This window comes from Limulus polyphemus, unplaced genomic scaffold, assembly GCF_000517525.1.
Source record: "Limulus polyphemus unplaced genomic scaffold, Limulus_polyphemus-2.1.2 Scaffold146, whole genome shotgun sequence".
Classification (NCBI taxonomy): domain Eukaryota; kingdom Metazoa; phylum Arthropoda; class Merostomata; order Xiphosura; family Limulidae; genus Limulus; species Limulus polyphemus.
Genome location: NW_013665756.1, coordinates 505,243 through 516,781, shown reverse-complemented (window position 1 = coordinate 516,781; position 11,539 = coordinate 505,243). Strand labels below are relative to the sequence as shown.

The window sequence follows — 11,539 nt, the reverse complement described above, 5'->3', positions numbered from 1 at the left end:
AAAATGATGGCATGAACACTTTGATCCCCACCCATTCACATAGGGTTAATATAATGTTCTAAACGCTCTGTATTATATCTATTTTCTAGATCTAACTAAGTTTTGGTAATTCTCATTAAATCATAGTCTTCCATTTCAATTTGGACCCTTAGCTCATCCATTTTGTTTATGAGACTACTAATATTAGAATAATAACATCTAAGCTTATCTTTAAATCTGACTGACTTACATTAAAACTATTCTTTTTTTGTATTTAATTAATTTTTAGAGCTTTCTTGAACATCTTAATACAAATTCCAAAATTAAAATAAGTACACTACTAAAATCATGTGCAGGATAAAAATAACTTCCAGTTTCATACAATATTCTAGTATAATTAAATAAATGTTTTTAACCTGAGTTAATTAAGCAGAAACACGTCATATAAATTGGATCTGAAACAGAGATGCATCTTCTAAGTTTTTTTATTACTAGTACATTTGCTAAAAAATATAATGAAAGTTCTAACTATTTCAGTCACAACTCTAATATTGGCAAGAACTTGTTTGATTTATAAGGAGACCACTTTTTACATTTTTCAACAAGTCAAAGCATACAAGATATCTGTTGATGTTTATCTAAAAGATGTAAATGGTCTTAACAACAAGAAAATCAAATATAAAATACATCACCTTGCTACAAACTTGAATAATATTGTTTAAGTTATACAATGTCTTAATTTTAAAGAAAAAGAACTATGATTTATAAAGAAAGAGTAATAAAGAAACATTCATTGACAAGAAAATGGGCAAATTTTGTAAGTTTACTCCAGAATTGTAGGCTGAAATAATCTTCAATAAACTTTTAGGCATCTTCAACAAGAGTGACCAGTAGTCTTCGGTAGTCCCCAGAAGTGTCACCCTGAAACATCATAACACAGAAAGTTTTATATAAACCATTGAACTTACAGATATTTCAGCAAGGTTACCCTCAGTACTCCCCTTCCTGTCTCCATAGAATTCCATGCTGAATTATAATTTCAGAGGAATTTTATATAACTACTTATACCGTTAAATCTCCAACAATGACAACCTACAATCAATTTTGGTGTAATGCATATTCCACTAAAAATAATTTCAATCTTTCCTGATTACAAAACAAAGTAGCAGTGTAACGTTGCTTTCATTGGCAGGTTCTTTTAAGTTATCCAGTGAAAATAATTCAACATCCAGTCCATGTAATAACAAATTAGTTTATTTCTTTTTAAGCATTTCTACAAGCTTCAATACTTACACTGTTGTAACTTGTTGTAGGCCTATGTTTACAAAGGACACTAATAACAGTACACTAATGTAAAGAATAAACTTACTATATGAGGTAACTCAATATGTGCAATAGCTAACTCGGATCCAAAAATGTAAACACACTAATTCATTCTACTAGCTAGAAAACAGCTATGTTGTATTAATAAATCTACTCTTGAATGTACCAGACATCAAATCTTTAGAACTTTCTAAGCCTAATCCTTATGACTTGCAGTTCCCTCTAACTAACTAAAGAATTACGTTAAAAGTATAGTAACATAGCTTACAACAGTATTGATTCCTTCTTTTATTTGTGAGAAAAATGGAAATAAAAATATTTGTACAGGTGCAGAAAATTTCTTTAAAACGTTTTTATTAATGGGAGTAGTAAACGTGAAGAAATACCACCTCTATCTCATTCATTCCAAGTAAATGAAATAACAGGAATTTTTCATATAAAGTTAAAAAGATAAATAATGGTGGGGAATTGTCTGTATTCTATTATTTACTATTTATATCATTTATTTTATAATGCTAAAATTTTGGACTTAAACTTACAATGATTGCTTCTTCCAGTGTTTTTTCATACAATTTTTGGTACTCCTGTTTTATCTGAACCATATCAATTTCACAACGTGAAGTGACAATTCGAATGAGAGCTTTATCATCTGTACCAAAACCCTATAGATAAAATTATCACATTAAGATATAATAATACAATGAAACAATTACACATCAAGTAGTAGTATAACACAAATGTGAAACTGTCATAAAATATATTACATAAATCACACAAAAACATAGCACATGACTTTTCAAGTATAATATTTTAATTATCCAATTCCCTGATGATACGTATAAAACTTTCCACAATGAGTATTTTTTACTTCAGTAGAAATAAAATTCGATTGAAGCAATTCTAGTTACTACAATTTGAATTTTAGAGGATGGAAATATGGATACTGCTATTTTTATTTCTCTATTTTTTTTGTGTATAGATGCTTTCCCTTAGTGTTTGTTAAAATACAGGGTATACATAGCAAATTGTCAATAAAGAAAAACAAAATTATAATACAACAAATCTTTCTTAATGATTAAGGTATATTTTAAGTCTCACATTACAAATGTTCAAAGTGTCTGCCACAATTATCAGCAGTTGCCTAACATGAAAAAAGTGCATTTTAGTATTCTTAGTATCTTTATAAAGAAACCTGAGGATGGGGTTGCTATGACCCAGCTTGTATAATTTTTGTTTTTTGAAATATCACAAGGTAAAATGAAACATTTGTAACATTCTTAGAAATTTTAAAATATCTTTATTGACTTTTTGTGGGACAAGAGGAAATTGTGTACCTTCATAGCTCGGTGAAGTTTTTCTGCAAAATAAGCTGGACAATTTTCGATACTTTTTGCTGAAAGAAAAAAAAAACAGGATATTTAAACTTATTCTCATATTTTGTATTATTTACCTGGGTACATAAACTGTTCAACAAACAATCAAGTGGTATAGATAGAAAAAAAATTCTTGAAATACCTAATTTAAAATCCGAGAAACTTAAACAAATGAGCACAACCCATTTAAGGCATGATAGTAAAAAGCCTATAGATACTCCCTTGTTATTTAAACATCTTTGTGACATCAGTGGCCATTAAAGAGGCAAAAGAGTGCACAATGATAAATGGGCCATGTTACATATCTATTTATAGAATAGATTTGGCTCACACAGTTGTACATCAATGTGGAAATGAAAGGATGGAAAAAGTTAATAATTGTTCCCAGTTGATCAATCTTTTCACTAGGTTTGTGTCAATGTATTTAACAGCTTGTTTGAGAAAACTATAACTACTTGAGTCCTAAGTGATTCTACATGTTTGTTCTCTGTGTAAGGCATCACAGCTAGTTTTGGAAAAGGGACTAATATAAAAAAAGTTAAATTATTAATTTTTGGGAAACCAAAAACTCATTAATAATAATTTGAATATGACTACAACTATGATTTTCTCAAAAGATGACAACTTTTGTGATTTTTTCTGTTGATTCCATGATTCCACAGTAAAGCTAGAATATTTTATACTTATCATCATTTTTGCTTAAATATATTTTATTAAAAGAGTACATAAATTGTGCAAGCACTTTAAAATCCCTAGATAAAAACAGTTGTTGCAAGTAATATAGCTTTATTCAATTAAAACAGCACAACTAAACCACTCACCAATTGCAAGCATTCCAGCTTTCAGATCTCCAGACATTTCACTACTTATACTTTCTACAATAGTCACACCAGCAAGCTTTTCATATTCCCAGAATACCCTACGAAGATGTTGGTAGCTACGTAAACAGAATATAGAGTTGAAAGTAGACTCATCTGTTCCCCACTGGTCAATTCCAGCATCTTTCAAGGCCTATCAGAAAAACAAATGAATGGTAACAATTATTTCTTTATTCATAGCAAAATATATCCAAAATGTAACTTTATTAGCTCAATATTTTGCTATTACAGTTTCATGAACTGAATCTAAACTGGATTAGTGAGCTGGAAGGATATCAATAGCTCCTGACAAAGCTGTAAGAGTAAAATATTAAGGTAATAAAGTTACATTATGCAGATATAGGTCATTATTTTATTTAAGTGACAGAGTGGTTGTTATCAAAATATTTCTGTACACAATATATACATATTTATTTATCAGCAATAGCAAACATCTTGTCCTCGAGTCACATAAGAAAACTGAAATTCAAACTGTGAAAAATTTTTTTTTTCTTTGCAGTAACAGGATGCAAACCACAGAATGTTCAAAGTCTGGCATATTAACCACTGGACTTTCCATACCTGGTTGAATCCTAAATGTTGTTTGTATAAGAACATTACAGAAGCTTCTAAGAAACTGTTATGAAATAAATTAGTTATTTTTTGGATAACCAAAAACTGACTGATTATAATTTGAATGTCAACATTGATTTTTCTCACAGTATTAGAGTTTTTATGATTTTTCTGCCCTCATAACAGCATTTATACAATTTCAAAATTGACTCCACAATCCTTCATAGTAAAGTTTTGCTTATATATATGAGAATAAAGACCAATATATTATTCAAATTGATCAAGAATATAATTTTTTGAAAACAAAACAGTACACACACAAACATCATTTTTAGTTTTAGAATATTATCACCTATAAGTATCCTACATACCAATTTTAAGTTATTTTTCTTGATGTTTTGTAACACAGCCTGATTAGTGTCATAAGACTAATTAGTGACAGATATTTCAATACACTAAGTGATATTTTAAAGAACCAAATAACACTGAGAAATATAAATATATTTGTTGATTTGAGCACAATTAAAACACACTGTATGTATTTAATGTTTAAAAAATAACCCATTACATATTTGTTGATTTTATTTTCACTGTATAGCAATTATTTTTGCAAATAGTTAATAATTATAATAAATGGCAAAATTTCCACCAGCACCCAAACTTTTTAAATGAATTAAACAATTAATATTGTTACTAGGCCAACCATTATGAAATGAATTATCAAAAACTTTGCAATGACCAAATAATTAAAAAACTGTAAGAGATAAAATATAATAATTTAGCACCTGTGCATCTGTCACAGCTTGGTCTGGATCTGCTGGTCCTTCTTCTCGCCCAGCCTATAAAGACACAAATTTATATTAAGATAAATGTGTATCACAAGATACTGTTTGTTGCACCATAAAAGATAAATTTTGCTGAAACCAAAAATTAAACCCTAATTAATAGACCTAAACTGTACTAGATCATATAATAATTTTTATTCATATATCAGTCATTTTGTTTTAAACATTTGATTTCAATCACTTTAAAGCATACAGGCTAGCTAATAAATGTTATTTCATATCATGATCAGCTTTACAGTGGAAATGTTTTTTAAATAATTAAAACAGTAAATGTTTTAACCCATAGGAACAAGCCATCTTCAGACAATGTGTGAATAACAACAACTAAAATTCAATTAGTTGTTAATTGTAAGTTGCCTGAAGATGGCTCACTGCTAGATGCTGAAACATTCACAGTTTTAACTGCTTAAGAAAAACATTTCTACTTTAAAACTGATCATGATATTAAATCTAATAATCCAGTGGGATTCTCATCTCTAACCTATTAACTGCTGCAGGAGCAGCTCAGTTTCCGTTCTCTGACTCACAGATAAAACTGAGTTGCTATCAATCACAATAAAACGGTAATTATCATCAATCGCATAAAGTTATAGTTATATATGTGCGACTGACAGATGTATCTGTCATTCGCAGCTCCACCATAGAACTTCAATGACAGAAATATCCATCATCCGCAGTTAAAGAGTTAATACTTAAAACTGAGTATAATTGTTGTAATTCAGCACAAAAACTATCATTTTATGGTATAAAGCTAGCCTCGATTAAGTAAAAATCTTAACAGTGCACATTGATAAACAGGCCATGTTACATAACTATTTATAGAATAGATTTGGCTCATACAGTTTTACATCAAAGTGGAAAATATATGCAGTTAAATCATGATTCTGCAAAATAGAAATTCTGGCTTTCAAACTGTAATATGATTTTCCTGTCTTACCACTGTCATGGAAACCATGAGTCTTTGAAAATCTCCTGATGTATCACTCTTCAGATCATCTTCCAAACTTCTCTCATACACTATTAAGATATAAATCATCAACTATGACAACCGGCCATCATAACAAATTTAAAAGACTACAGAGAGTTGTTCTTGATCTATGACAACAATTCTTATCATACTTCGTCATTTTGCTCCTGTTCATTCTTATGGTCTACAACTATAAGAAGAAAGGCCCAGACTCTCTTGCTGTAATTCAGTCAAAAAGTAATGATTTATAAGTGTAGATGGCGTATAAATTTGACGTTCTCTAGGAGGAATTTCTTACACGAAGTTCTCCTATTAAAAAAGTCTATCTCTAATAAATGAGCTCCCAACTTTAAATTATAACACAAATTTTATAACACTTTGCTAAAATTAAGTCTGTTTTGAATAACTTGTATAATTTCACAAATAAAATTGTAATATTGTTACAACATTTGCAGCATTATCCTATTTTTATTTTAATTAATTTCAATCCTTTACTCTGTATTTTAATTCCTCTTTACAAAATGTTGGAATGTTTAGAAATTTCGTATCTAATATTTTACCTTGTTTAATATAGGTTGCTGAAGATGGAAAATATACATTCCAAAACTTTCACGAATTAAATTTTTGTTACTTTCACACACACACATGTATCAAATGTTTGTTGTTGTTGCCATCATATTATTACTAATAATTAACCTTTAATTCCCATCAAATGAATGAGTAAACAAGATTATTCTCATGGATTTAGTGCTGTAAAAGCCATGTTTACAAGCTTCTTCAAAAACACATTGCCAAACAAATGACCTATTGTTGAATACAATATAAGCAGCTTTGACAAAATTAATTAGCAGGATATCACCACATTGGTTGAAGTGTATATCTACTTACCTGTCTGTAAATATTTGGGAAATTTATTGTCATTCTGTACATTTAAAAAATGGTACTGAGCATCTTGGAAAAGTTTTTTTCTATGGGATTTATCGTGGTTGCAGGTTATTACTATAATGGTGACTTCTGCATACTATCATACCAATGTTCTGAAAACACTATACTGCAAAAAAGACAGCATAGAATGGATGTCAAAGCATCTAACCAAGGGGTCCAAGTCAATATGTCAGTTTCTCCAAATGATGCAAGTACAAATGAGAAATGATGCTATACCATTCATATACATCTTCCATTGAATTCTGTGCCTGTAGGTTGCTTAAGTGTGCCCTTGCAAGTTGTCATCACTGCACAATTGATGAAATTTGAAAACAAGTAAAGAAAAGAGGGAAAAGAATAGCACAATGTATTGTGAAAATTTCTCCTGCAATTGGAACTGTATTGCTGAGCAATAGTCCATAAGCAAGGCCCATCACGCAGAATATAATCTTGATGGAAAATGAAAACTGTAAGGTCAGTGTATTCATACTTATATTTTAACCATAAATGTTCAAACTCCTCTGTATACCATGAAGAAAGTAAAGTAATATAAATAATGCAGAACACAGAGTTTTCATCATGGAAATTAAATACATGTTCCTTTAACAAGAGACAATTTAACATTTCCAGGTTCTCTGCAGTTGTTAAAATTTCCATTGAACTTTTATGTACTTAAAGTTAACACTGATTTTAACTGTGAAAAACCATTTAGATTTTATCATCCTATTTTTAATGTTTAATGAGAAATTAAGGAATTAAACTAAAAATAAATTTGTACAAGTTATATACAAAGTTGTTTTTGTGTTATTTCTTTCTTCAAAATAGTGGCAATAGTTCCAATGAAGATTTTGATCTCTTTCTATTCTAGCAAAAATTGAAAAATGAAAGTTATGATTAAAATTATAATTTTTTGTGAGATTTAAAAATTTCATAATTTTACGCAGCTTGCATAAATTATTAATAGGATAATAACAATTTAGTGGTTGATTTAGCTCTTCTGAATTTAGCACAGTCTGAATATCACCCAAATCACTTAATAGGTCCAGCCATTCGATAAACGAACAAACACACACACACACAAGAATGGCAAAAGAACTCTTCAAACTTCTTTGAAAGAAAAGTAAAATTGGGTTTGTGACATGAAAGCATTTTCTCAAATTAGTGAATGAAATCTATAACACAAACAGCTGATAACTGCAGTTTCAAGCAAAGTTATGTAACTCTAGTCAGCCCAGGTAGGTTGAATATAATTTTCACCCATGCCATGGAGCTTTAGAAGGCTTGAGGAACTACACTTTTGGAATGAAAGAGTATTTAGCTGGGCTGATGAGAACTGATATAGCTCAAAAACTATGGCTCCCTCAACTAGTCATGGTATAGGTATTGTTATCTAATGTGATCACAGATGTTTTCCTATTATAGTTATTGCACCAAGATATAAAGAAAACTTTAGTGCTAAGTTTAACTAAAAATCTTAATAGCCAAAATCTCTCTTTTGAAATAAAAGTGTGTGTGTGTGTGTGTGTATCTAACACTATACCAATAAGATATTTAAGTTATGATCCTACATCTTTCATATGCTTCAGTAATAGCTTTAATTTCTTCATTCCTTCTTGTACACAATATTTCTACCAATGTGTCTTCCTTGGTCCCAAGTCCTGACAAAGCTTTATTTAATTCAGAGGCAAGGAAGTCAGCAACAGGAGTCATTAATGCTACCAAAGCATCTTCGAAATGTCCACTTAATTCACTTTTAAGATCATCAATTAGATCCTGAAATAATGAAAACAAAAGATATTTAACATTTTCATTCAGACATGTAGTTTACAGCTTTTGAGAGATTAGCTCAATTAATGTTTTTATCTGGTCTTAAAAATATCTTACATGCATAAAAGTCTTAATCTTTAATCGCATACATTGAAAACAGACTTCAAGTATGCCCAAACTTAAACTTTCATAACTCAAACGATTCAAATATAACTAGTATTCATCAAAAGCTCTTAATACTTACACAACAAAATATACACTTGATCAACTGTCCATAAAGCAGATCTTATTTGTATGAATTATCCACATGTGGGTTAGTTTCAATATAAATATTAATGTACAGTGTTCATTAATTGTATTTTAAAAGTTTGCATGCACATATTTATGTCCAGAAAATAGTCCAAAAGAATAAAATCACATGGGAAAGTAATACCTCCAGGACTAATACTTAGATATAGTTGGAAAGTACAGTTGATGTCATGAAATAGTTTAAAATCACTGAAATAAATAATTAAAACTTTTATTAAAACATTACAGACAAAAAACAGCCTAATGGTACTTGGTTGAGATAGCAATCAGTAGCTAAAAATTACAAAGATGCCATTTCAATATGAAAGTAATAATACTTGTACATTTGAAGAGGTTGTTGCCCTGTAGCCTAACTGAAAATTGTATGCATACTGAAATCAATAACTGAAAATCCACCTTACTTTTCTGGATTTACTGTTGTTTTTCTGTCAAAGAAAAGCTCTCTTATTCTGGTATAAAATGAATTATATTTAGGGTAAAATATTTCATATAATAAAAGGCATTAGAAAAGATATTAATAAAGTAGGTAGATAACTGACAACCTGCTCATTAGCTACACCATGGTTATAAGTCAAACATTATTTGGTGTAAATTAGAATACAGTGATTTTAAGTGCTTAATCTCACTGGTTATAAGATTATATATATATCTGATCCCACTACTTGTATGTTTATTTTTCCAGAAATCTTCAATTCATAATTTCAAATCCTTTCCAATTCCTGAATACCAGTTTTGACTATGTAGTGTTCTCTGTACAACTAAAGTTAATTTAATGTTCTATTACCACTTTTACTAGTTTCTCCTTTAAAATATAGCAAAAAATCACCAAAGAAAAAAGCAAAACTGTTTTGTTCTCAAACTCAAATTCTAAATGTTTAGTCCTCCCACTATGAAATTATCACAGACCTAGCTTAATTTAGAAATTCACTTTCATAGGTTAACAGAATTTGGAAAACATCCAATAAAAACACAATGAAAATAAATTGTCCAACAAGCTAATAAATTAAGAAATGGAAGTTACTTGTCCAAACTGAGTCTTATAGGAAAGAGCTATATTTTGTCTTTCAGCATTGGTACGATGCCCCAAAATCTCAATCATAGGTTTTTCATCAGTTCCTGAAAGATTTAAAGAAAAAAAAATTAATAGACTTAAAAATTAAGATTATGTAGCTAATACCTGCAATATTTAGCAATTTAATAATATAATCAAAGCACATACATCAAAACAAACACCTTCAAAGTTATTTTTGAAATCAAAACATGTTTATCTCGACACTGTAATAACTCATTCTGGAAAAAAAAGAAAACATAGGGATTATTTGGAAAATTTCATTTCTTGTTTGTTGAATTTCTTGTAAAGCTACACGATGGCTAATTGCATTTGCTGTCCCTAGTTTTGAAACAATAAACTAAAGGAAAAGCAACCAGTGAAAACCACCCACAACCAACTCTTAGGTTACTCTTGTCAAACTGAATAGTGGGTTTTGACCATCACTCTTGTAATGCACCCAAGACCCCAAAGTAGGTTTTTTGTTTTTTTTTGGTAAGGGGATTCAAACCACTGGTATGAGCTTGGCCCATGTAATTTATACAAATATTCATTATTTTTCACAATTTAAACTTTTTGAGAGATTTTTTTCATATTTGTTTGTCATGGGTCAATATTACAACACATAAATATAGTTAACATATAACATACCATTTAGGGACAACATGGGACCTATTGGTCCATCTCAGCTGGTTCCATCCTCTAGACTAAACTAAAACTATTAATAAATAAATTTGTAAAAATATATCTTAAAGCTAGCCCTTATCATTCATATACTTATCAAGCTTTCTTTTAAACTTGCTTAAATTTACTGCCTCCACAACATCTGAATGCAACCCATTCCAAAGGCCAACCACCCTATTAGAAAAATAAAACTGTCTTTGCTGAAGATGACTCCAACCCTGCCAAAATTTATATTTGTGTCTCCTAGTCCAACTATTCTCACTGTTAAGTATGAAAAATATGATGCATCAACACTAGCAATTCCTTTTACAATCTTAAACACCTCACTAAGACCCCCCCAACTCTTCTTTTTTCAAGAGAAAACAATTTGAGAGATTTCAGCCTCTCCTCTTATGACAACCCCTCCATCCCAGGCACCATTCCAGTAACCCTTCTCTGAACCATTTCCAATAATTCAATGTCTTTCTTAAGGTAAGGAGCCCAAGACTGAACACAATATTCCAAATGTGGCCTAACCAGTCACCTATACAATGAAATTATATCCTATTTAGACTTGTATTCAATATTTCTGTAGATAGAAACCTAAAATTCTATTTGTCCTATCACTAGCAACAGCTCACTGCATGGATGACTTTAGAGACTGATCAACTATTACACCATGATCCCTTCCTTTAATGACACTGTTAAGGTTATTCCCATCAAAATTATACTTATAATTCAAATTATTATAACTCACATGCATTATCTTGCATTTATTATTGTTACGTCTCCGTTTGTTCGTTAATTTATTTTCCGTAAATTCGTTCCGACGAAACTTTAGCGACACAAGTCCTTTCTTAAATAAAACTGGTTTATTCTTTCCGAATACAACTTTACGATACACTCAACTT

General features: G+C 30.0%; 1 protein-coding gene across 3 annotated transcripts in view; it reads right to left on the bottom strand.

Annotated features, from left to right (window-relative positions):
• Nucleotides 1-424: 424 nt before the first annotated feature.
• The window catches only part of LOC106475356 (annexin B9-like), a 23,485-nt gene continuing 12,370 nt past the window's right edge, over nucleotides 425-11,539 (bottom strand). For all 3 annotated transcript variants that reach the window (XM_013936047.2, XM_013936053.2, XM_022380595.1), the window contains 8 exons: nucleotides 9,939-10,033; nucleotides 8,410-8,614; nucleotides 5,888-5,967; nucleotides 4,891-4,944; nucleotides 3,497-3,686; nucleotides 2,637-2,695; nucleotides 1,842-1,964; nucleotides 425-900 (listed from right to left, as the gene is read on the bottom strand). In XM_013936047.2, coding sequence (XP_013791501.1) covers nucleotides 844-900; nucleotides 1,842-1,964; nucleotides 2,637-2,695; nucleotides 3,497-3,686; nucleotides 4,891-4,944; nucleotides 5,888-5,967; nucleotides 8,410-8,614; nucleotides 9,939-10,033 — 863 coding nt within the window. In that variant the 3' untranslated portion in view covers nucleotides 425-843. The remainder of the gene's footprint in view (nucleotides 901-1,841; nucleotides 1,965-2,636; nucleotides 2,696-3,496; nucleotides 3,687-4,890; nucleotides 4,945-5,887; nucleotides 5,968-8,409; nucleotides 8,615-9,938; nucleotides 10,034-11,539) is intronic.